Genomic DNA, 26,070 nt, shown 5'->3' with positions numbered 1-26,070 from the left:
TAGCCAGGATGGTCTTGATCTCCTGACCTCGTGATCCGCCCGCCTCGGCCTCCCAAAGTGCTGGGATTACAGGCGTGAGCCACCATGCCCGGCCACCTTTTTTTTTTTTGAGATGGAGTCCCACTCTATCACCCAGGCTGGAGTGCAATGGCACAATCTCAGCTCACTGCAACCTCTGCCTCCCGGGTTCAAGCGATTCTCCTGCCTCAGCTTTCCGAGTAGCTGGGATTACAGGTGCACGCCACCACACCTGGCTAATTTTTGTATTTTTAGTAGAGACAGGGTTTCTTTTCCTGAAATGCAGAGGTGGAGATGTCAGGTTGGTGAAAGGAGGCAGTATTTCAAATGACTTCTTTTCCTGGTGCCTGGTAGCCTTTGACCCCACGGCATATCATGGTGCAACACCCTGCTCTTGTCAACTGGGGTCAGGTTCCTGGGAAAGGCACTGGGCACCGTCAGGTTAGAGCCCCTGTGCAAGCTGAGGTGGGACATTGGCTCCTTGGGACCATCCATGCCGAGCCCCTCCTGGACAGGCTTCATAATCCTCAGGGGAGCATGTGCCCCGGTATAAAGACTACTCTTCTAGAACGTCAAATCAGAGCACTGGCAAGAGACATGCAGGGTCACATGGTGCTTTCTCCCTCCTTTCTGGCTGGAGACTTAGACTGTTCCAAACAGATGATGATTCACTGCGTCACCGAGCATGGGCAGCATATGAGACTGCAGACACCCTCAATCACATCATTCTTGTATTCACCTAGTGGTTGCTATGTAGCTCTACGCCAGGCACTGTGCTACCAGACACTGAGGATCCGGTAGGGAGCGAGAGGGACTTTGGGGACTGAGTCAATAGGACACAGGCTAGTGGAATAGGGAAGGATGACAGAGACAGAGGGTCAGATGATCCCCACGGTTCTGCCTGGCACCTGAAGGGAAGTCAGAAAGGAAGCCAGGTTGAAGAGGGATGGCAGTGAGTTTTGTGTCTGGTCTGCAGGACAGGGATGCCAGGTTCGGGGGAGGACAGGTAGGAGGTGTGCGTCACAGGTAGAGGCAATTGCTGTATGGGCCTGGGGTTTGATGGGAAGAGACGCTAAATCATAGTTCATGATTCTTTTTCAAAATTGTAATGCAAAGAGCCCTCATGCATTTTATAGCATGTGCTGTGCAAGTTTTGGGGGTGTCAGGAAGGAGAAACATGCTCCTTTGTCTCCTGAAGCTCACAGGCTAGCGGACATGGCAAACACGTAAGAGAAGGGAGAAGAAGTCAGTCCGCAGAGAGCAGCTTTGGGTTTGCCTCTGATGCTGGCCCTGGCCCAGTTCAACCAAATCCAATGGAAACAGAGAGCTGAGAAAGCGGGAGAGTTGAGCTCACTGATGCTTGGATTTTACAGATGAATCTGGAGGTGGTTTCTCCCAGTGCTGACATCCAGGCACTGCAGGTGCCACAGAGAAACATGGAAGGGCCTTGTGGAGACCATCGCACCTGGCATCCTTCCCCCTTTTAGAACTGGAGCGAGACAACCATGCCTGCTATCACTACTTCTTTCTTTACAGTGTCGGTCCAACACTGTAATGGTCTGACAGTCCTGCAGGCTGGAAGCCCAGGATCATGGTGCCAGCAGGGTGGGTTTCTTCCAAGGCCTCTCTTCTGGGTGGTGGCCTCACGTGGCCTTTCCTCTGTGGGCACGTGCCCTTGGTGCTTCCCATCACTTTTTTCCAAGTTCACTCTGATCCCTTGAATCAGTTATCACTCCCCAACTTGTTTTCCAGCTTCTGTGATGTTCCTGGCAGGCACTCCTCTCACTCTCTGCTGTGAACTCTTCCCTTTTACATCTGCAATCTCTTTGCATTCCTTTTAGTGGCGTTTGGAGGAGAAGCAAGGGCTGAACTTGTTCCCACTCATGTCTTTCGCCCCCAGGTGCCCCTGGTGTTTCAGCTCGCAGTGGTGCCTGGAGGGAGACCACTCTGTAGTTCATAATATTATTTCTATTTTTTACTTTTTTTTTTTTCAGATGGAGTTTTGCTCTTGTCGCCCAGGCTGGAGTGCAGCAGTAGGATCTTGGCTCAGTGCAACCTCTGCCTTCCAGTTTCAAGTGATTCTCCTGCCTCAGCCTCCCAGGTAGCTGGGATTACAGGTGCCTGCCACTACGCCCAGCTAATTTTTGTATTTTTAGTAGAGACGGGGTTTCATCATGTTGACCAGGATGGTCTCGAATTCCTGACCTCAGGTGATCCACTCACCTTGGCCTCCCAAGGTGCTGGGATTAGAGGCGTGAGCCACTGCGCCTGGTCACACGTTTTTTCTTTTCTTTTTTTTCTTTTCTTTTTTTTAAATTTCCTCATAGTACTGCTTGGGTTACATGGCTTAAGCTTTTGTACATAGTTTTCATTGTTCAGTTCTAAATGCTTTTAGATTTTCATTATAATTCTTCTCAGACCAGTGCATTAGTTTTAATTTTTTTAATTTAAAAAATAATTTAATTTGTTTTTATAGAGATGGGGGGGTCTCACTATGTTGCCTAGGCTGGTCTTGAACTCCTGGGCTCAAGTGATCCTCCCACCTTGGCCTCCCGAAATTCTGGGATTATAGGTGTGAGGCACCATGTCTGGCCAGTAGTGTATCTTTAAATTTCCAAACATAGGGGAGCCCTTAGTTTTAGTTTGGTTGCCAATTTATGCCTTTATTCTATTGCATCAAGAACATGGCTGGTGTGATGTGAGTTCTTTTGCTATTTGCTGAGTCTTGTTTTGCAGCCTAGGACATGGTGAGTGTTAGTAAATGTCCAAGGTGAACTTAAAAACAATGTGTGGTCTGTAGTTTTTGGGTGTCCACTAAATTAAGCTTGTTCAACTTTTCCATATTCTTTTTTTTTTGACAGTCTCACTCTGTTGCCCAGGCTGGAGTGCAGGGGCACGATCTCAGCTCACTGAAACCTCAAGTTCAAGTGATTCTCCTGCCTTAGCCACCTGAGTAGCTGGAATTACAGGCACGAGCCACCACATCTGGCTCATTTTTATATTTTTTATTTTAGTTTCAGCATGTTGGCCAAGCTGGTCTCGAACTCCTGACCTCAAGTAATCTGCCTGCCTTCGCCTCCCAAAGTGTTGGGATTACAAGCATGAGACGCTATGCCTGGCCCAATTTTTCTACATTCTTACTAATTGAGTCTGCTTAGACCAGCAGTTCCAGTGAGAGGTGGTATAATTTCCTGCATGGAGAATGTACTTTTTTTAAATTAATTTTTCCTTTTCTTGTTTTGTAGTCATTTGAGGCTCTATCATTATGCAGGCACACAAGATCAGAATGGCTAATGCTTATTTTTTTTCCTGTCACCCAGGCTGGAGTGCAATGGCGTGATCTTGGCTCATGGCAACCTTCTCCTCCCAGGTTCAAGCAGTTCTGCCTCAGCCTCCCAAGTAGCTGGGACTACAGGTATGAGCCACCACGCCTGGCTAATTTTGTACTGCAGTAGAGATGGGGTGTCACCATGTTGGTCAGGCTGGTCTCGATCTCCTGACCTCAGGTGATCTGCCCGCCTTGGCCTCCCAAAATGCTGGGATTACAGGTGTGAGCAACCACGCCTAGCCGCTAATACTTCTTTTAAAATAATTTACTTATTTATGTATTTATTATTTTCCCCCACCCCTCCCCCGCCAGTGAATGCTTTGGAATGAATACTCATCAGTATGCTGCAACCTCTTTTAATCCTAATAATGATTTTGCCCTGGAGCCTAGTTTGTACGATATGAGCTTCTCTCCACTAGCTTCCTTTTGCATGGTCTTTGCCAAATGTGTCTCCTTCTATCTGTAGCAATTAGAGCCATTCCAGCTATGTGTCAAAAATAAACAAAAGGGGTTTATGATCAAGCATGGGCGACTTACACAATCGTCAGAAGAAATAGAGGAACAACTTCCAGCCCTCTGAATCGGCCATTTCCTGGGATCAGGAATAAATCCTAATCTCAAAATGCAGGTAAACAGTCTACCTCCTGTCCCCTAAATGAGATGCCAAGCATGCCCCTCCCCTCAGCCAGGCTGTCTCCATCCAAACTTCAACAACCACTGGCCTCCCTGCTGACCCACGTCCCACTGAGGAGCACCAAGCTCTGAACCAACTGCCTGTGCACCAACCCCTCAGGCTGCACCTGCTCCCCAGGTCTGCCCCTCCTTTGGAGTTGCCTCTGTCCACCAAGGGTGCTGTCACTCACCTAACCTTCCAAACCAGAACCCAGTGGCACCTTGCTGCCCCCTCCACTCCCTGAAGAAGCTGCCCCCATGCCTGTCAAGTTCTTCCAACTGCTCAAAACTTCTGGAACTTCAGGCCTCAGCATGTCTTGTCTGGGTGGCTGCAATGGCTATGCTTTCTTCTCTCTCTCCATCAATCAATCAACCAATCAATCGATCATCTATCAATCAACTGTCCACCTATCAGTCTATAATGAATAATCTATCAATCTATATCATTTATCTATATAATCAATCATTGATCTATCCCATGTATCTTCCTATCTACCTGTTATCATGTCTCTCCATCTGTCTATCATTTATGCCTCTATCATGTCTATCTTTCAATCATTTATCTATCACCAGGCACAGTGGCATGTGGCTGTAGTCCCAGCAACTCAGGAGGCTGAGGCAGGAGGACTGCTTGATGCTAGCACATTGAGTCCAGACTGGGCAACATAGTGAGATCTCATCTCTAAAAAAATTTTAAATCATCTCTCTCTCTCTCTATTCATCTATCTATCCATGTATCTATCATGTATTATCTTTTATCTATCACTTATCACCCATCAATCATCCATCATCTATCAATCATCTATATCAATCATGTCTATACATGTATATATCTATGTATCAATTTATCCATCAATCATCTACCATCTATCTGCTTTTGAGGTGATATTCACAAAATACACAATCAATCCCTTTAAAGTGCACAATTCAGTGGCATTTAGTATGCTCTATAGTTCCAGAACATTTTCTTCACAATAAAAAGAAATCTGAGGCTGGGTGGGGTGGCTCATGCCTCTAATCCAGCACTGTGGGAGGCTGAGGCAGGACGATTGCTTGAGCTCAGCAGTTTGAGACCAGCCTGGGCAACATAGTGAGATCCTGCCTACAAAAGAAATCACAAAATTAGCAGGGTATGGTGGCACACGCCTGTAGTTCCAGCTACTCAGGAGGCTAGGGCAGGAGAATTGCTTGAGCCGGGGAGATCAAGGCTGCAGTGAGTTATGACTGCACCACTGCACTCCAGCCTGGGTGACAGGCTGAGATCCTGTCTCATTAAAAAATAAAAAATACATACTATATATATATATATATTTTTAAAAGGACCCCCGCCCCATTTTCCTTCCCTTGCCCCAGCCCTTGACACCCACTTGTCTGCTTTCTGTCCCGATGAGCCTATTCTGGACGTTTGTGTCTGGCTTCTTTCACCCAGCATGAACTCTTCGAGGTCTATCCGTCATGTTATGGCGGAATGGCACTGCGCCTTATGGACAGGCTGTTTGTCCATTTGTCTGTTGACGAGCACTCAGGCTGCCCCACCTTTGGGAGGCTATGGCCATCCATGCATAAAGGTATGGCCGTACAGCTGTTCTCAGTTCTAGTGCCTCTGAGGCCAGGTGGGCTGCTGCACCCCATTCCCACCAGCCACCCTCACATGCATCCTGCAGAACTCAACACTGCTTCCCTGTTGCTGACAGCGCCTCGGTGGCCTCTGGGCTAAGTCCTGCCTCTGTAGTGTGGCCTCCAAGGCCCGCCGGCCGCAGCCCTCCCTTACCCTGCATGCAGCACGAACACCCTGTGCTGTGCTCCTGGCTCCCCCCAGGTCCCTGCACAAATGGCCTTCTCCCTAGAAGAGCCAGCAGCACCCTGTGTGGCAGCTTAGACATCCCTTCTCTTGCCTTCGTGCTCCTCCCACAGGGACCAGCATGATCCCCTCCCCTAGTCCTATTTGGGCTCAGCCAGTATTTCTGTGCAATGTTGTTGCAGGTTCTGCCCCGCCACCGTCATGGGAACCCTAAGAGCACTGGTGTGAGGCTTGGCGGAGGGCATGCTGGACCGTGTCTTCTGGTGACTTTCCCCCACAGAAGGGCTTGGGGGTCAGGCCCACTCCTTTCCCAAACTCACTCTTTCCCCCACAGGCAACCCACTCCCTCTCCTCCATCTCTCCCCGAGACCCGCAGCAGACACCACCAGACTCCGAGGCAGGGAGGAAGGACTGCATTTGCCAATGGAGGCTTTTACTGGGGGGACTGGGGGTGGCGCCCGGCCCGAGGGCTGAGGGCCTGGGAAAGGCACACGGTGGCGGTGGGGTCTCTCGGGCAGGCGCTGGCTCTATAGACAGCTCCCCCTGGTGACCCCTCTTTGGCACTGAGCTGGGAACATGGTGTCCGCACTCCCGGCTGGCAAGCAGAGGCCCGTGTGCCCCGGTGGCGGCTGGCAGTGTAGGCTGGCGGGGTGACGGCCACAGGGGCTGGGTTTGGCACCAGTGGGAGCCAGGGCCCCATGGGACTCAGAGGCTGGGCCACCCCCGCTGCTGGCAGGGTAGTCACATTGGCCATGGAGATGGCTACGAATAGGGAATCCAATAAATTAGGCTGTAGAAAGAAGAGGTGAGGGGCCGAGGGGGCTGCGGCTACATTCTCGCTCGGCAGGCAGTGCTGTGCGTCCCTCTCCCGTGGGCTCTTCAGGGCTCTCGTGGGGGAGAGGATGCAGGTGAGGGGCTCTGTGTGACCATGGGTCCCACTGGGTGGCTTTTATGGCATCCCATGGGACAGAAGCCTTGGCTGGCCACCCTCAGGGGATGGATCATGGGGTCTTTGAGAGACTGACGAGGAGGGAATCATGGGGACTCGAGTCTCCGGAGGGAGGCCACCTGCAGCACCAGGGGCTGTGGCCTGAGTGGCTCCTGGGGCTCGGCTGCGCTGCTGTGGCCAGCACTGGGCCCCCGTGCCCCAGCTTCCTCCACGGAGCAAAGTAGAAGACTCACTACCCTGGACAGGGCCCAGTCACTGTGGAACAGCCCCCCCAGGGAGTGGGAGGGACAGGGTGGGGGTTATGCAGGGCGTCACCCTCCACATCTACTTTCCCAAGGGCGGGAAGGGTCTTCTAGGAGGGGCCAGGCATGCAGGAGCAGGGTGCATGCGCAGGTGGGTGCTGCTGTCTCCTTCATATGATCTGAGCTTGGGGGCGGGGCAGGGGCCGGGGAAGGCCGAGTCAGGTGGAGGCACCCTGGAGGCCACCAGGGTCTTGTGGGCTAGGTGCCGGCACCTGTGCTGGGGCCATGGCCTCGCCCAGGATCTGGCAGAGCTCTTGGAGGCGCCGCTGCATCTTGGGAATGCCTGCCAGCTGCTGCTCCAGCCGCTGCTTCTCCTCTGTCAGGCTCAGGCGAGCAGCCGAGTCCAGCTTCTCGAACTTCCAGCCACCCTCCCCGTCGAACTGTAGCAAGTGTGTGTGGTACTTCCTGGCCAGGAGAGGGACAGGGTCAGGGGCACGGCACGAGGGCTGCTGATGAGAGCCGCCTGCTGCTGCTGGGCTCACCAGGCCACGTCCTCCCCTCAGGCTGCCACTCCCACCGACCCCAGACAGGGAGAGAGGGCACCTACCACAGGGAGGGCCGGTGGGTGATGGAGAGCAGGGCGATGCCCGCGTCCTTGGCTGCCTGGAAGATCTTGCCTTCCACATCGATGCTCACGGCACTGGTGCATTCATCCAGGAGGGCGTACTTGGGCCTGGGGGTCCGGGCCGAGAGGAGAGTCTGTGCGCCCTCCAGGGCCCAGTACCTCAGCCCAGCTCAGGCTCCACTGAGCCCAGGCCTCCCCATGGCTGCTACTTCCCCTTCCAGGGGAGCCCAGGGAGCCCAGAGTGCTCACCTGTGGTAGAACATGCGGGCCATGCCGATTCTTTGCTTCTCGCCACCCGACAGGACGTCCTTCCAGTCACACACAGCCTCCCAGCCTGGGCGGGGGCAAGGGTCTTGGCTCAGTTCCACCAGCACCCAGCCCTGGGGGCCGGCCGGGGAGCTGGGGGAGCTGTGGGAATGAGCTGGCTGTGATGACAGGGCCACTGTGCCTCTGTGTCCTTGTCCGTCTGCCAGGCATTAATCATGGAGGAGTGGGGACTGGAATCATGCCTTCTCCTAGAAGAGATATGGTGGAGTCCCAGCCCCAGCACTTCAGTGTGACCTTATTTGGAGACAGGGCCTTCATGGAGGTGATCACACTAAGATGAGGTCATCAGAGTAGACCCTAATTCAATATGACTATGTCCTCATAAAAAGGGGGTATGCGGGCAGAGGAAGTGCATAGGGGAACATGAGGTGAAGATATACAGGGAAAAGTGGGCTATCTGCGAGCCAAGGACAGAGGCCTGGAACACATCCTTCTGTCACGACACCCAGAAGGAGTCCACCCTGCTGGCACCTGGATCTCAGGCTGCTGGATGCAGGAGATGACCCACCCCTGCGGTTTATGGCAGCCCCAGGGCACCCACACAATTCCCTGGCACAGAGCCCCAGAGCTGCCACAGTGCTCTCCCCAGACCAGGGGCTTGTCACCACCCACAGGGGTTGGGCCTCCTGTCACTGCCCTGTGCCAGCACTTTGGCAAGGCTCGAGTGGGCTGCTTGAACAAGCAGGTGAGTTGGCTGCTCCACTGGGCCGGGGCACTGCGGCAGAAGTGGCCCCTCCTGTATTCTCGGGCATGCTGCCTTCCCCTGCGGCCCAGGACTGGAAGTGGCGACAGGGTGTATGGCCACCCAGAATAGAGATTACGCTTCCCAGGTGGCCTTGTGGTGAGGTGTGAGCATGAGACTAAGTTGTGGCCAATGAGATGTAACTGTAAGTATTCAATATGGTGGCTTCTGGAACCTTCCTTAAAATATAGAAGGCACATACCTTTTGCCCCTTCCCTTCTACTTCCTCCATCCTACAGCCTGGGACATGATGTGAGGGCTGCAGCAGCCCCCCTGTATCATGAGGTAACTTCGGAAATGGAGGCCACACACAGCAGAGTGACCTGGTAGAAAAGCCTAGAGCCCTAGGACCTTCACAGAGCAGGGCCAGCCCCGGCAACCGTGGCCTGGCTCTCTTGGGACCTAACAGCTCAGCAGAATAAACTCACAAACGATCTTAGCCACTACTGCAGGGAGGCCGGTTCTGTTCCTCGCAGCTCAACTCCATCCTAACGGCTCACGCTGGCCGGCCACAGGCCCTAGGCATTCAGGCTGCCACAGAGGCGGGAGGGGCCACTGCTCCCAGGCTGAGGGCAGCAGGAGCAAGAAGCAGGGCCGCGCCAGGGGCTGCCCCACTGCCATCGCCACCTGTGTCCCCGCTTCCTCCACAGGCAGGTGACAACCCCCCAGCCATTTCCTGCAGGAGCCACTTCTTCTCATGTTGCCACCAAGGCAGGGCTTGGTGCCTGTGCCCGTGAACCGTGAAGGGGAGCCCCAGCAAGGCGAGGCCCTTGCCCAGGGCAATCTTGCACCCAGCACTGGGGGCTGGAAGCTGAACCCAGAGGATCAGAATTCAAAGAGAGAACTAAACACTCCTACCATGTCCCTGCAGCTGCACCCCCCTCTCCTCCTCTGCTCTCCCAGCACGATGGACACTGTGAACAAGCAGCATTCCTTGATAAGCCCAGGACAAGACAACAGCTTAGTCTGGCCTCCTTTTCCGTGAACTCATCTCAGAATCCACCCGACTCTGCTGGCCCCAGCCCCCTCCAAGCGTCTGCACAAACCTCCGGACAGTAGCCATCACTGCACACATGTGCCTGCCCCTGCCCACCGCCCCATGGTCCTTCCAAGAGCGTCTGATCCTGCTCAGGGAAAGCCTAGGCTCCCGTCTGGTCCGGAGGGGACTCTGTGAGCTAGCCTGTCGCGCCACCAAGCCTGTGGGCCGCACTCCGCCCTGCTGTCCCTGGCTCCCCGACAGGGTAACCGCTCAGCATTCTGCAGGGCTCAGCTCAGACCTCTTTTCTCTGGGAGAGGGTATCCTGGGTCCCCCAATGAGGTGCACATCCCTGTTAGGTGCCCCCTTCTCTAGAGCACCCATGCCACCTGGGGCCATCTGTGTGGTGCTGGTCCTCCCTGGTAGGCAGGCCTTAGAGGCAGCACCCTCTGTCCCGCCCCTGTGGCACCTGGCACTTTAGACTCCTGGATGTTGAGAGAATCTTCACTCCCTGGAGGCCAAGGGAGAGGCCACAGTGGGACAAAAGGAGGCTGCCAGCCCCAGGCCTCCTACCTCCCTCCCGCTGCAGGATGTGGTGCAGATGCACGATGTCCAGGATGGCTTCCAGGTCCTGCTCTGAGTAGCCCTTCCTTCGCATGTCCTCCACTGAGTCCGGGTAGATCACCTGGTCACGCAGGGAGCCCACAGACATATAGGGCCTGTGGGAAAGCTGGGTGTCCATAGAGGGAAGGGCTGGCCCTGCCTCTCCCAAGATACTCTGCGCCTCCCAGGCAGTGTCCACATGCCACGCTCACACGCACCCACACGCTCACGTCGCCGCCCGTGCACACACCCCACACAGATCCAAAACAGGGCAGTGGATTGGGCGGGTTTGGAGGGAGCAGGAACCATAGCCTGTCTCTGGCTCTGGGGACAGTGCCTCGGTGTCCTCTCCTGAGGTGCTGACTCTTCACCACTTCCTGGGCCTCTGCAGGAAGCCATGCGTGAGCGCACAGGCAGGAAGAGGTGCAGGAGAGACGCATGGGCTTCCTCACCTCTGTGGGATGTAGAACATGCGCTGGGGTGGGGGCTTGTAGAGCACACCGCCGTACGTGGGCCAGAGCCCACCCAGGATCCGGAACAGGGAGCTCTTGCCGCAGCCGTTGGGGCCCGTGATGAGCAGATGCATGCCTTCCTCCACCTGCAGGGGCAACAGCCACTGACGCCAGAGAGCGCAGGCTCCTTCCCGTACCCTATGGCCTCCTGCCCAGCCTTGAGAGGCTCCCAGTGCCCGAGGCCAGCAGGCGGGCCATTCTTGATCTGTTGATAAAGGACAGCAGGGCCTGGGGGATGGGATCCAGCATCCACGGCCCTAGCTAAATTTAGCTCTCGCTAAATGCCTGGCCCAGGACATAGGAATGGACAAGACCTGGCCCTGTCCTCAGGCCCTGACATGCCCAGAGAACGTGGGTCCAGCACAAGAGGAAGGGCCTATTCTGCCACAGCTGAACGAGTAGGTGTGTTTCAACACAGCCAGTGCCATCCTCAGTCCCATCCAACTTCCACTTCACCAGGAATCCAAGTGCAGGGTCAACTCTCAGCCCCCTTTAAGGAACTGCCCTGAAAGGCACTTTGTTTTCAAGAGACGAGATCTCAGTGTCGCCCAGGCTGGAGTGCAGTGGTGTGACCACAGCTCACTGCTGTCTCCAACTCCTTGGCTCAAGTCATCCTCCCACCTCAGCCTCCTGAGTAGCTGGGCCTACAGATGCACGCCACCATGCCTGGCTAAGTTTTAAATGTTTTTTTAGAGACGGGGTCTTGCTATGTTGCACAGGCTGGTCTCAAACTCTTGGACTCAAGCAATTCTCTCACCTTGGCCTCCTGAGTCACTGGGGACAAAAGGCAGTTTCTTTCTTTTCTTTTTGAGACAGGGCCTTGGGGTGGGATCATGGCTCACTGCAGGCTCAACCTACTGGGCTCAAGAGATCCTCTCACTTTAGCTTTTCAAGTAGCTAGAACTATAGGCACGGCCACCACACTTGGCTTAGTTTTGTATTTTTAAAAATTTTTGTAGAGACGGTGTTTGCCATGTTGCCCAGGCTGGTCTTGAACTCCTGGGCTGAAGCGATCTGCCCACCTCGGCCTCCCAAAGTGCTGGGATGACAGGCATGAACCACCACACCCGGCCCAAAAGGTACTTTCTTTATGGCTCTAGACTGACAGTACAGACCCACTGCCTTCCCAGGTGCCAGAATGACCCAGAGATGCCACAGTGGCCCCTGGGCTCTGCATCATGGACCCCAGGCTCCTCAATTCACTGATTCCATGGTCCTCACTGGAGCTAGGAAACGTTTACTTCGGGAAAATGCCAGCCAGGCTGGGGGGAGGGCTGTGTGCAGGGAGGAGGCCGGGGGCCTGGAGTCAGTGAAGTCCATGGTAACAATGCTACACAGGGCTCCTGGGAAGACTTGAGGGCGTAGTCTTTAGCTTACCTCAGGCAGTGTCATGGACGGAACCGTGTCTTCTGAAATTCCTATGTGGGAACCCTAATCCCCACTACCTTGGAGTGTGAGCTGATTTGGAAACAGGGTCGTTGCGGACGTGACGAATTAGGTTTGGATGAGGTCATTCTGCAGAAGGGTGGGCCCTAATGCAATGTGACCCATGTCATGGCAGGGCAGACGGAGACACGGACACACCCAGAGGGAGAGTGCTGTGTGGAGACAGAGGCTGAGGCCAACCTGCCGTGGCAGAAGCCAAGGAAGCCCGCAGATGGTCAGCAGAGCAGAAGCTGGGACAGAGGCCCCGAGCTGAGGCGCCTTCTCGGTACTTGGCCAGAGTCCGCCCCGCCTGCGCCTTCCTCTCGGACTGCCGTTCCCCAGCTGGGAGAGAGGCCATCTCTGCTGGGAAAGCCACTCAAAGTTTGTAACACTTTGTGACCACAGCCACAGGATGCTAATGCAGCCACCTGACTGTCCCCTCCTGAGGGGCCGGGCCTGGGCCTTGCCCCATCTTGCACACCTGGCTCCCTGAGCAGCTGTGGCCCGGTGTGCAGGGGCCCTGTGAGCTTGCCTGCTGCCCCTGCCTGCTTGTGCTGCCCGGGGCCAGCCTGGAAACCACCCTCCTCAGACTCACTGGTGATCAGCTCCCCCGATATCCTAGGAGCGGCCACTGCCGGCGGTGAGGGGTAACCACCTGTGCTGGCCCCTCCTCCCTGGCACGCCCCTCCTCCCTGGCACGCCCCTCCTCCCTGGCACGCCCCTCCTCCCTGGCATGCCCCTCCTGTCTGCTTTGTCCTGTGTGAGCTGCCCCTCAGGCCCACGGCCTCTACCGTCAGCTGCCTGCCCACTTGCTCGCAGCGGCTCCTGGGCAAGGCTTCATCCCACCCCCACCACCCCGAGGGACTTTGACCACTCTTCTTGTGATCCCCACTGTCCCTTGAACAGCTGTCCACCTGGAGACCTTTGTAACACTTTAGTGCCCCTCCACGGTGAGGACTCCCTGAGTGCAGGGCTCCTGATTTACCTCAGGTTTCTAGTGCCCAGCTCAGAGTTCAGGGCATATTGCTTAAATGAATGAATGAATGAGTGATTCCTTGTCACTTCTCTACCTGTCCCTCCACCCCAGTCTCCCCCTCACTCCATTGCTCCCCAGCCCCATCTAAACCCCTGCCTGGGGACACAGGTAATCTGTGGCCTTCCCAGGGAGGTCGAGTGGCAAGGTTTGAAGCAGAGCCCCCCGCCCGGGTCTTGGTTTTCTTAGGAGTATGGGGAGCTGGCATCAGATGATAGGGCCAGGAACGCCGGGGTGAACCTTGGCCAATCCTGGTATCACTGGTCTCTCTTATCAGCCTCTGTTGCCCCAGGATGAACAGTCAGAGACACGTTGGTCTCTCACCTTGACCTTGGCCCACCTGCCACGTAGATCTAGGGACAATGGCTGCTGCCAGCACAGACAGGCGGGAACCAAGGGCTGAGGCTTGCATATGTGCGTGGCTGGCGCCCTCCCCGCTGGACCTACCCTGATGTTGAGGCTGGCCACCACCACCTCTCCTGAGGGCGTGATGATGGGGATGTTCTCGCAGATGATCCCCTGCTCCACATCCACCACCTGGCCTGCAGAGAGAGTACGGCGGGGGGTGGGGAGGGGAAGGAGTGGCGGCAACCCCTCTGCATTCTGGAGGGTCTGCGTACCCCCGGTAGCATGCCAGCTGGTTCCCCACCAGTAGCCTGTGGTCCAGGGCCCCTAGGGAACACAGCCAGGTTTTCCAACAAGCTGAACTCTTCCCTCAGTGTCTAGTACGGTGCCCTGGGCCGCCACCCACTTCTGCAGCACCTGCCTCCCATGGCAGCCAGCGGCTGACACACTGACTGGAACTTTCTCTCCCCAGGAAACCCTCCAGGGGCCCAGCTCGACCAGGCCGAAGTCCTCAAAGACCCTGCTGGGCAGCCCTCCCGTCCTGGGTGGACTGGGATGGGCCAGAAGCGCACAGAGGTCCCTGAGTGAGGGAGCAGGAATGGGAGGAGCTGGGGCAGCAGGTCAGCATCTGCAGTAGCAGCAGGGGCGGGGTCACTCATAGCGAGGGGACAGCCTTACCTCGGATCTTCAGGGGGCCCTCCACGCGGACACCAGACCGGCCGATGGTCCCAGAGCCCGCCTGAGCGTCCTCCAGCTCCCCGGGCCTCTTGAAGTGACAGCGCTGAACATCTTCAAAGACCTGGAACATCTCGTGCACCCGGGCTGTGTAGCCAGCAAGCTCCGTCACCTGAGGGAGGGTGGCCCTGGCTCAGCCCTCGCCAGTTGCAGGGAGAGGAGCATGGCAGGGATGGCAAGGGTGGGGCTGGGCCAGAGGTACCTCCTTGTACGACGACATGATCCGCTCAATGGCATCTGCAGCCGCTGTCAGGAGGTTGCGGGCAATAGTGAAGGCTTCTGTGCGCTCGCTCACCAGCTCCTCCTCCTTCTTTTCCAAGGCTGCCTTCTTCACGGCCTCTGCATCTGCAAAGCCCCAGAGGGGTGGGTGGCGGGGCGGGGAGGGGCAGAGACAGTGGAAAGTTAAAAATGAGCCGCTGGAGAGAAAGGCCAGGCTCTTCTGCAGATGGTGCCAAGGCAACCAGCTCTCTCTCTCTTTCTCTCCATGTGCAAGAGGGACTCCCCACACCATACATACAAACCAACCCAGAGCACATCATAGGGTGATGTGTAGCGTAGCCCAGACTATGAAACTCTTAGAAGAAAATGGGATAAAGCTTCACGACCTTGGATATGGCAACAGTTCCTTCACTAGGACACCAAAAGCATGAGCAACAAGAGAAAAACACATCAACTAAACCTCATCCAACTCAACACTTTTGTGCGCCAAAGGACAACATCCAGACAGTGAAAAAGACAACCTACAGACTGGGAGTAAACTCTGGACTGGTGAAGCACACATCTGATGAGGGTGCAGTAGCCAGAATATACAAAGAGCTTTTACAACTCAACGACAGAGCTAACCCGATCACACATGGGCAAAGGACGTGAACAGACACTTCTCCAAAGAAGACATACAAATGGCCACTCAGCACATCAAAAGTGGCTCGGCGTCATTAGTCATCAGGGAAATGCAAATCAAAACCACCAAGAGATACCACCTCCCACCCACTAGGTGGCTAGAACACAAAGGAGATGACAACCAGTGCTAGCCAGGATGAAACGGTGGAACCCTCCAACACTGCTGGCGGAAAGGTAAAATGGGGCAGCCACTGTGGAGAACGGTCTCGCAGCTCCTCAAAAAGTGAACTGTCCAGTTACTGTGTGACCTGGCAATTCCACTCCTAGCTATACACCTAGGAGAAACGAAAATATCTGTGCACATAGAGACTTGTCCATGGATGTTCACAGCAGTGTTATTCACAATAGCCAAAACATGAAGAAACCCAAAATGTCCATCAATGGATGAATGCATAAAGAAATTGTGGTCTATGTACACAATGGAATATTATTCAGCTATGAAAAGGAATGAAGGACTGATTCATCTTAGGACATGGACGAATCTTGAAACCATGATGCTCAGTGAAGGAAGGTAGTCACAAAAGGCCACAGAGCACATGATTCCATTTCTAGGACATGTCCAGATAGGCAAATCCACAGAGACAGGAAGCAGATGAGTGGGTGCCAGGGGCTGGAGAGAGGGAATGAGGAGTGACTGTTCATGGGTCTGGGGTTTCTTTGGGGGATAAAATAAAAATAAAACATTCTGGAGTTAGTGGTGATGGCTGCACAACTCTGTGAATGAATTTAAATTGTACATGGAAAAGGATGAATTGTATGGTATGTTAATTACATCTCAATAACATTGATTTTTAAAATGCACCAGCAGGCATCTCGCTTTGTTTCTGGGTACAACCAGCTCCTTCCACCTGCCCTCTGTCCTGCACCACTGATGTCGCCCCTCCTGGGGAATATATGAACTTTGTCATCCAACGCCCAGGGCTGTTTGGCTTTGAAACACCAACTTTCTTTTTTTTTTCTTTCTTTCTTTTCTTTTTTTTTTGAGACAGAGTCTTGCTCTGTTGCCCAGGCTGGAGTGCAGTGGTGTGATCTTGGCTCACTGCAACCTCTGCCTCCCAGGTTCAAGTGACTCTTATGCCTCAGCCTCCCAAGTAGCTGGGATTACAGGCGCCTGCCACCAAGCCCAGCTAATTTTTTTGTATTTTTAGTAGAGACGGGGTCTCACCATGTTGGCCAGGCTGGTCTCAAACTCCTGACCTCAGGTGATCCGCTCGCCTTGGCCTCCCAAGATGCTGAGATTACAGGCGTGAGCCACCGCGCCCAGCCTAATGTCCCACTTCCTGACCTCTACACCATGGTTTTTGACCTCTGGGCCAGCAGCCATATTGTTTGGTGTCTGTTTCTCCCAGGAGCTGCTCCTGTCTTAACTTGCTTTTCTGTCACACTCTAGGGCCCCGTGGCAGCACCCTTGACCCTCGTCAATGGCCCTCTCAGTTTCTTGATCCTTAGAGTCCCCACAGGAGCAGAGGTGGGGAGCAAGGGTGAAGGCTGCCTCTGAGGGTACTGGGGTGTGGCTGAGGTGGTGGGAAGGTCCTGTGAAGGACCCGAGGACTCTATCCAGGGGTGTGTGTGATCCTGAGGGGTAAGCCTCAGGGATCATTGGCTGGGGGCTGGGGGAGGACATGAAACGTAGAGTCAGCTCAGGGCCATGCAGGGTGGAAAGGGGCCTGGCCTGGGAAACCAGGGAACTAGACTGGGCTGGCAGGGTGGGGACATTAATCCTAAAGGTTGAAGGCCTTGGACCTTCCTTCCCACCGTGCTCTTTTTTTTTTTTTTTTTTGAGACGGAGTCTTGCTCTGTGCCCCAGGCTGGAGTGCAGTGGCGCGATCTCGGCTCACTGCAAGCTCCGCCCCCTGGGTTCACGCCATTCTCCTGCCTCAGGCTCCCGAGTAGCTGGGACTACAGGCACCCGCCACCACGCCCGGCTAATTTTTTGTATTTTTTTTAGTAGAGACGGGGTTTCACGGTGTTAGCCAGGATGGTCTCGATCTCCTGACCTCGTGATCCGCCCGCCTCGGCCTCCCAAAGTGCTGGGATTACAGGCTTGAGCCACCGCGCCCGGCCCCCACCGTGCTCTTAAGGACACAGCCCTCCTCCCCAGGTATTCTAAGAGCTGGACAGTCTCTGTGGACAAAGGGAAGGGTCTGCAAGTCTTTGTGCCTAGGGCATCCTGGCGCAGAACCAGCTGCCCTCTGCAGGTTCTCTTGGAGCCTTGGGCGACTAAGGCCAGGGCCCTGGAGCTGGACAGAGCAAAGCCTCTGGGCTGGAGTGGGAGCCACAGGCCCTGCCCATCTCCTGAGCCCACCTGCCTTGCACGCCAGCCCAGCAAAGCTTATCTAAATCTTCCCCAACCAGCACGCTGCACCTCCTTGAAGCACCTGGAGCCCTCACTAGCCACCCAGTGCAGGGGACATAGCAGGGACAAAACAGACAAAAATCCCTGCCCTCCACGGGGCTTGCAGTCCATGGCAGGGAGAGAGAAGAGCACCACTGACGGGGTGTTCAGTGCTTGGGAGAGCAATGAGGCAGGGAAGGAGACAGGAAAGGTGGTGGTAGGTAGGTCGGGCCTTGCATAGGTGGGCTGTGCCACAGGGCAGCAGAGTAAAGAGTGCTCCTGGCACAGGCCCCAAGACAGAGCAGGCCTGGCATTTGGGGAAATAAGAAGGCCACAGGACCAGGTACAGTGGCTCATGCCTATAATCCCAGCACTTTGGGAGGCCAAGGCAGATGGATCACTTGAGGTCAGGAGTTCAAGACCAGCCTGGCCAACATGGCGAAACCCCATCTCTACTAAAAATACAAAAATTAGCCAGGCATGGTGGTGTGTTCCTGTAGTCCCAGCTACTTGGGAGGCTGAGGCAGGAGAATTGCTTGAATCTAGGAGGCGGAGGTTGCAGTGAGCCAAGATCGTGCCACTGCACTCCAGCCTGGGAGACAGAGTGAGACTCCATCTCAAAAAACCCCCCCAAAAAACGGAAGGCCACAGGACAGAACCAATCAAGCCAGGGGAAAGGGAGCGCTTCACAGCCTTCAAAGGCTGCTGGCTCTGAGGGCCAGCAGAGCAGGGCCAGGAGCCCACAAAGCCTGGCACAGCAGAGGCTCAGAAAAGTCCTAGGCCTTCAGGGCAGGGAGCAGCCTGATGCAATCAGTGGCAGCCATGGAGCGAAGCGGCTGCAGGTGCTGTTTCATGGGCTGCCTCGGTGCCTGGGGCTAGGTGCGCTAACTGGGCCGGGCACCCACGCCGGCATCAAGGCTGATCCTTCCTCTTGGTGAGTCACCCAGAGGACGACACAGACGGCTGAGGGCATGGAAGCCCCGAGGTGGAAACAGAAACAGGGAGAGAATCAGACTTCTGTTTATAAATTGAAAACCCTCTTCCCACCAAACTGCGTAAAAACTATGACACTATTTCAAGCAGAGCCAAGCTTGATGGAAAGCAAGGGAAACTCCTGGGAGCAAAGAGAAGCAGGCAGCCGGGTGATCCTTTGAAAGCCCCAGAGGCAGGCAGGGCAAAGACCAGGAAGCTTTCTTTGCTTAGCCTGGGCTCTATGAGCAATGAACAAAAAGCCTCCTCTAAGAATTTGTAACAATGTGCCTGGAGTTCAAATGAATTCAAATGAAACCACCTCTCATTTCAGGAACCATCCCCTCCACACTAACTAACGGCCTCCAACTGCTTACCCTGGAGTGCTTGGCCATAACAGAAAGAAATACGGACTTACACCCTCCATTGAGGTCATATCAATCCCTATAGTAGTTCTGTTGCAAAACCCACAAGGAAATGATCCACCATGAGTGAGGACCAGCAGACAGAAGACAGGTGAATGAGACTCCCAAGAACTGAAGCTAACCAAACCATCGGATAGAGACGGTGGGGTAAGTATGACTAACATGATACACAGCATAAAAGGAGCAGTCAAAAAGATGAGCAAGTAAGACACAGAAACAGCCTGACATTTCTACTTGAAAAAGGAAATATCCATTTTCAAATTTCTATTTGAAATAGAATGAAATAGAACTTACAGAAACAGCCACTGAAATGTGAACAAAATTCCAATTAGACATGGCCGAAAAGAAAACTGGTGAACTGGCAAATGAGCAAGCAGGAAGAAAGCCTGAGGGCATCCCCAGAATTCAGCACAGTGTGAGATGGGAAACAGTAAACAGAAACCAAAAGACACAATGAAGAGAGTCAGAAGTCCAGCGCTGGTTGCCAGTTCTAGAAGAACGGGATAAAAGAATGAGAGTCAGACAATATCTCAAAAGCTAATAGCTGAGAATCTTCCAGAATGATTGAAAAACCTGAATATTCAAAGGACATATAACAAGTCTCAAGCAGAATCAACAAAAACTGACATCTAAACACGTCATAGTGAAACTGCAGAATGCCAAAAAGAAAGAAAATGATCAGAGTACCCAGAGAAAAAACACAGGGTACTCAGGGAGGACAATTTGTCAGCAGCTACAGATTTGTCAGCAGCTATAGAAGAAGCAGGGAGACAGTAAGACATTGTGAAAGGGCTGAGAGAAAAGAATTGTCCACCTAGACTCCATTGCGCAACTCAACTTTAGCTTCGGAATAAGGGTGAAATAGAAACATTTACAACAAAAATAATCAAGAATTACAACAGGCCAGGTGCGGTGGCTCACATCTGTCATCCCAGCACTTCGAGAGGTCGATATGGGAGGACGGCTTGAGCCCAGGAGTTCCACACTAGCCTGGGCAACATAGCAAGAACCTGCCTCTACAAAAAACAAACAAACAAACAAAAAACAAAACAACACAAAGAATTACAATAAAATAATCAGGAATGAGAAGCACTGATGACTGTTTGTCCTGAGTATAGTTGTGAGTTAAAAAACAAACAAACAAAAACTAAAAACATGTCTATCTGGAGGAAGACAACGGAACATAGAAGAGAAATTGAGATGTAGGAGCGAAATGGTGAGCATAGAACTCAGCAAACGTGTGAGCGAGTTTTATCACGGGTGGATAAGGCGATAGCAAAGAGGAAAAACTAGGTACAAATCCAACTCTTGGCTCGGCTATGACGCCATGCCCCACGGGGGTCTTCTGTGTTCTAAGGTCCAGGAGGAGGCGGAGCTATTGATTAACCTAACAAGTATGCGTGTTGATCTTTTATTTTTAACTTTTATTTTTATTTGAGACGGAGTCTCACTCTGTCACCCAGGCTGGAGTGCAGTGGCGTTATCCTGGCTCACTGCAAGCTCCGCCCCCCAGGTTCACGCCATTCTCCTGCCTCAGCCTCCGGAGTAGCTGGGACTACAGGCACCTACCACCGCACCTAGCTAATTTTTTTGTATTTTTAGTAGAGACGGGGTTTCACCGTGTTAGCCAGAATGGTCTCGATCTCCTGACCTCCTGATCTGCCTGCCTCGGCCTCCCAAAGTGCTGGGATGACAGGCGTGAGCCACCGCGCCCAGCCACGTGTTGATCCTTTAAAGGGTAACCACTAACGGACTAAAAAATCAAATGCAGAAGTTGCAATCCAGTAGAGAAACAAAACAGGAATGCAGGCTGGGCGCGGCGGCTCACGCCTGTAATCCCAGCACTTTGGGAGGCTGAGGCAGGAGGACCACCTGACCAGGAGTTCGAGATCAGTCTGGGCAACATGGTGAAACCCTGTCTCTACAAAAAATATGAAAATTAGCCAGGTATGGTGGCTTGCGCCTGTAGTCCCAGCTACTGGGGAGGCTGAAGTAGGAGGATCACTTGAGCCTGGGAGGTCAAGGCTGCAGTAAGCCAAGGTCGTGCCACTGCACTCCAGCCTGGGCGACATCAGACTCCTGTTTCAAAAACCAAAAAGAAAATAAAACAAACAAACAAAATCAACAGGAATGCAGAAAACCTAAATCTTTGATCTTATCACTAAAATAACAGGTAGAACAGGCTTCCCACTCCTCTAAAACGCCTTAGGGTGGAGGTCTTTCCCCTTTGCAACCTACAAGAGCTGTTTCAGGGCGAGGAAACCAAGGCTGGAGTGATAAAGGGGCTCACTCGAGGTACTCCGCACATCCTCCCACCTCTAAGTCACAGTTGGGTTGAGGACAGGGACAGGTGGGTGAGGGTATCTGTGCCTGGAGAAGTGGTATGTTGTGTTCTTGACTTGCAGTCCTGGGCTTGGCTGAGTGGTACCAAAGGACGTGAGGTGAGCGCAGGGCAAAAGGCAACAAGGAGGGGCAAGGCAAGCCCAACCTCTGAGAGCATCAAGGGTGGCAGCAGGGCCTCGGCAGCCCCGGCAGCGGAAGTGGGAGGCGGGCCAGCTGAGCTGGGCCCTCATGAGCCCAGCACCCAGCGGTATGGGGGACAGGCCCCTGGCCTGGATCCTCTTAGAGCCCTGGGTCTCACCTGACTCTGAGTAACCAGTGGCGGTGATGATGGGGACAGCCACCATGAGCAGGCCTGAGGCGCTCCACACATACTTCATGAGGAACTGCTCCAGCATGACATACCACAGGCGTTCCAGAAGGATGAGGTTGATCTGCGAGGCCAGGTCCTGGTAGGAGTGCTGTAGCAGCGCCAGCTCCACCTGAGGGGGTGACAGAAACAGACAGGCTTCATGGCCATGCACAGTGGCAGCTCCCATGGGGGCAATGGTCAGAGTCTTCGAGTGCCACTCACACACGCTGTGCCATGGTGGCCATCAGAAGGCCGAGAGCCAGAGGTTACGATTGGGTGGGGCCAGGTCTCAAACTCAAGGTGTGATGGGATATAAGGGACTGGCTGATGTCACAGTGCGGCTGCCGTCCCCTCTCCACTCCCTCTAGTCACCTTGTTTCTGTCCTCTGCTGAGCCCATTTCTTTGGGCTCCCTGCTAGCCCCTCCTCCTGATCCAGAGAGATCATCCATCAGCTCTAATTTTTCCCCCACTAAACTAAGCAAAGAGCAGCGCAGGACAGCAAAAGGCAGTGTCTCTTGGGCTGAGTGCAGTAGCTCACACCTGCAATCCCAGCACTTTGAGAGGCTAATTGTCTGAGCCCAGGAGTTGGAGACCAGCCTGGCCAATATGGCGAGATGCTGTCTCTACCAAAAACAATTAAAAAAAAAAAAAAAATTAGCCAGGCGTGGTGGCACACACGTGTAGTCCCAGCTACTTGCGAGGCTGAGGTGGGAGGATCACTGGAGCCCTGGAGTTTGAAGCTGCAGTGATGGCACCACTGCACCCCAGCCTGGACAGCACAGTGAGACCCTGTCTCTTGGTTCTGAAAAACTCAGTTCAACAGTCTTGGCCTATTTAGGCCCCCTCTCCCCTCAACTTTCCCACAGTTCCTTTTGGTGAGAAATTTGCACGGATGTGCTGCTGAGCTGGGCCCTACAGGACTCGCCCCAGTGGATGTCCCCACTGCTGAGCCTGGACCTCGCTCCTTCAGCAGTGGGTAGGCCTCCCCTGTCCTTCTGTTTCCCTTCTTGCACTGGCCACCACTATGTCAGGACACCAGCAGGTGGGGAAAGGGACATCTGCAGAGAAGAGGTGGCAGCAGCAGTCAGACAGGTGGGGGAGGTGGGAGGTGTCAGGAAGTGCTCCCAGCAAGGTAGCCAAGGGGTTGTGAATTTCTGGGCTCAGTCGAGGGGCACGTGCCCCAGCCTTGCCTCCCCATAGCCATCTGATGACAGCTGCCCAGCTTGGCACTGTTTGCCAAGTGCTTTCATGTCTCTGCATCTGATTCTCACCACGTCCCATTGCATGTGTATTCACGTGCCCATTGTACACAGAACACTGAAGCCCAGGGAGGCAAAGTGACCTGCCCAAGTCCACACAGCCTGACGGTGGCAACCAGTGTGGGAATTTGAACCACACTGGCAGAGCTGCCAGGAGAACCACTTTCTTGTAAATGATGCTTAGACTTATCAAGAGAGCTTTACTTTGTTCTCAAGCAAGAGATCATGTGCATGTGCATTTCAATAAGCCTCCTCGTGGCAATCCCAGGAAGGACAGAATACTCTGCTGTGTGCCCTCCAGCCAGTCAGTTGCTTCTGCCCTGATCTGAGCCTAGGCCAGTGTCCACGGGGACATCAGCCAGTGGGACTGCCACGGGCCACATGCCACCCGAGGGGTCCTATCACACAGCTTTCCTATCCCACACAGCTTTCCAGCCGAGGCCTATGCAAACAGGCCGTGAATGCACACCGGGCCCTCCTGCCCTGGCCAACAAACCCTCTTGGCCAACACGCTACTTCCTGAAGCTAGCCCGGATGGAGTCCTTCAAAGAACCAGTAATCTACTTCCTGAAGTTAGCCTGGACGAAGGCCTTCAAAGAACCAGTGATCTCTCTTCTGCCCCCGCCACCCAGGTCGGCCTGCACAGCTCAGCTCCCTGCAAGCCCAATCTCCCATTCCTGAAGCAAGCACCCCGGCAATCCAGACTCGTGCTGGGAGCTGGCAGGGGTGCCAGCCAAGGCTGACAATGTAGCTGCGGGGAATGTGCCAAGCGCCTCGCCCAAGGCTGCGGCTGCTTGCCAAGGCCCTGCAGCCCAGCATGCGGGTAAAGAGGAGAGGGAAGCTGGAGTGGTGGCTGGAGTCCAGGGGCCTTTTCTCTGAATCTGCAGTCTGGCCCACACCCGGGATGCCCCTCTCTGTGGACTTCGAGGACAAGCCTGCTTCTCTGCTGGTGCACAGTGAGACAAGGTCCCAGGGCAAGAGGCTACCTGACCCAGGGAGCACACACAGGCCTTTGGGGGATGGATGCCATTGTGCCCCTCCTCCCAAGAAGCACTGGGGAACGGAAACTGAGTCGCAGAGAGCAGGGCCCAAGGCAACTGCAACCCCAGGCACGAGGAAGGGGAGGGGCTGAGGCGAGATAAAGGGAGCATTGACCTGGAGTAACCTTTCCCAGCGCCTGCCTGGCCCGCCCCGCCCCGGCCCACCAGGGAACTAGGAGACAGACGGGGCGGAAGGGCGGCCACGCCAGGAGCAGGAAGTGTGTCCCGCCGCAGTGGCAGCCTGGACCCGGCATCTCTGGTCTGGGGGCCCGGGAAGGCAGCTGAGCCAGTTGGTAGCTGGGCAAGCCTGTGGGCTCAGGCGGGGGTGGCCTTGACCCCAAGTCCCACTGCTGCGCTGGGCACTGCTCATTAACCTCGCTTGGGCTGAGTCATGCCCATAATGCCTGCCTGCTTGGCCAGCCAGCTCTGCTGGACGCCGGCCTTCAAAGGGCCCAAGGGCCCAGGAGGGGCTAGGCAGCAGGTCACGTCCCTTGGTCCCCGCTCCCGAATGGCAGGCATCTCCTCTCAAGGCTCAAACTGCTAGGATCGCAGCTCTAAGGCTGGGACAACCTCCTTGAGGAGGAGAGGAAGCAGAAGTGGCCAGGAGCGTGCAGGCAACCAGCACAGGACAGTCCCCACCCAGCCTTCCTGCCTCTCCACTGCCGGGCCTGAGTCCACGGCTGCCCAAGGCCCTGCCCACCCCAGCCCTGCTCTCCCATGGCCTGCCCACACCTTTGGCATCAGCCCCAGCCCGCCCTGGACTGTCCCCACTGCTCACGGCTGCCTGCCCCCGGGCCTCCCTGCCACACACTTCCCTCCGTGCCCAGCGTCCCAACCTGCCCCACCTCGTGGCCCCCATAGAAGGCGATCTCCTCCGAGTTGGCCACCACACGCGAGTGCATGTAGCGCAGCTCCCCCTTCCGCCGCGCCTCCTCTGCCACCAGCTCCCCAAACTTGGGTGAGAAGGCCCGCAGCACGTTGGCCGTGAGGAATACCACGAGGCCAGCGATGGCTGAGGGCCAGGCTGTGCCGGCCCCACGGGAGCGGGCCGCCTGAAGCAGGGTGTAGGAAGTCACGGCCACGTCCAGGAGTGGCTTGGTCAGGTTGGAGTAGAGGTGGGCCACAGAGGCCGCAAAGGCCACCACGTCCTCTGTCAGAGACTGGTCAGGGTTGCGAAGCCGCCCGTCCATGTTGCTGACCCGGTAGTAGGTCTGCTGGGAGAAGTAGAGGCGGTAGGCGTGGGCCACCAGACGGCTGCGGAACGACAGGGCCAGCTGGCCCTCCAGGTAGCGGATGGCACTGTTGACGAAGGTAGCAGGGAGGGCGATGAGGAGCCATTGCAGCAGCTGCCAGCCAAAGGCCCGCGGGTCCTTGCGCACGATGCAGCGGGCCAGCCTTCCGTCCAGGCGGGCCACATACACCGACAGGAAGGTGCGGCTCACCAGGGCGGCCGAGTGCAAGGCCAGCAGCCCCGTCTCCCGGCACAGGACCCGGGGGAACAGCAGCCGCAGGAGCCACAGAAGCCGCTGCAGGAATACCCGGTTCATGCCGGCCTTGGCCGCCGCGGCCCCGGAGGCCTCCTGCGTGGGCTCCCTGGCGGGCGCCTGAGAACCCCTGGCCGGGGCCAGGCACTGGCGCACCAAGGGGTAGACTTTGTGGACTCCATAGGCCGCGAGGGCCAGGAGCACGGCCGTGCGCTTCAGCGTGCTCCCCCGCCAGGGCCGGGGCCTGGAGAGCACCGGCATGTCACCTGGGCTGGCTGGCGCGCAGGGACTGGGGCTGGTGCCTGGGGCAGCAGTTGAGGCAGGTGGCTGGAAGGGTTGTTGTTCTGACCCCGGGCCTGTTGTCTAGGCAACTGGAAACCTTGCGATGGCCCTTGAGACTGTCGCTTTAGGCCCCCCGGGGTGCTGCTGGGGCCCCTGGTGCGGTGGGCTCAGGGCCCTCCAGGGTCGCGGCCTCTTCGGGCAGCCCAAGTGGAGAAACTTGGCTCTCCTGTCCTGTCAGTGCCCTGGCTCCTGAGGTCAGGGCCTGGAAGGATTTCGGGCAGAGGGGGCGTCTCTTCCTCTCCACCTTCTTCTCCTCGACCCAAGGAGCACACACAGGCCTTTGGGGGATG

General features: G+C 55.3%; 1 protein-coding gene across 2 annotated transcripts; it reads right to left on the bottom strand.

Moving 5' to 3' along the window:
- Positions 1-6,216: 6,216 nt before the first annotated feature.
- ABCD1 (ATP-binding cassette, sub-family D (ALD), member 1) lies at positions 6,217-26,036 on the bottom strand. 2 transcript variants are annotated; one of them, XM_012002251.1, is made up of 11 exons: positions 24,800-26,029; positions 21,609-21,784; positions 20,482-20,494; positions 14,536-14,643; positions 14,277-14,445; positions 13,701-13,795; positions 10,736-10,881; positions 10,254-10,399; positions 7,885-7,969; positions 7,618-7,743; positions 6,224-7,475 (listed from the first exon to the last, which is right to left on the bottom strand). In XM_012002251.1, exons 1-11 carry the CDS (start codon positions 25,697-25,699, stop codon positions 7,229-7,231), a joined length of 2,211 nt encoding a protein of 736 aa, XP_011857641.1. In that variant the 5' UTR covers positions 25,700-26,029; the 3' UTR covers positions 6,224-7,228. The 2 variants fall into 2 exon arrangements, with proteins under 2 accessions (XP_011857640.1, XP_011857641.1); XM_012002250.1 differs by lacking the exon at positions 20,482-20,494 and having other exon boundaries at positions 6,217-7,475; positions 14,536-14,678; positions 21,604-21,784; positions 24,800-26,036.
- Between the last annotated feature and the right edge of the window lie 34 nt (positions 26,037-26,070).

The sequence above is a fragment of the Mandrillus leucophaeus genome, unplaced genomic scaffold, assembly GCF_000951045.1.
Source record: "Mandrillus leucophaeus isolate KB7577 unplaced genomic scaffold, Mleu.le_1.0 Scaffold681, whole genome shotgun sequence".
Lineage (NCBI taxonomy): Eukaryota > Metazoa > Chordata > Mammalia > Primates > Cercopithecidae > Mandrillus > Mandrillus leucophaeus.
This window is presented reverse-complemented; position numbering and strand designations above follow the sequence as displayed.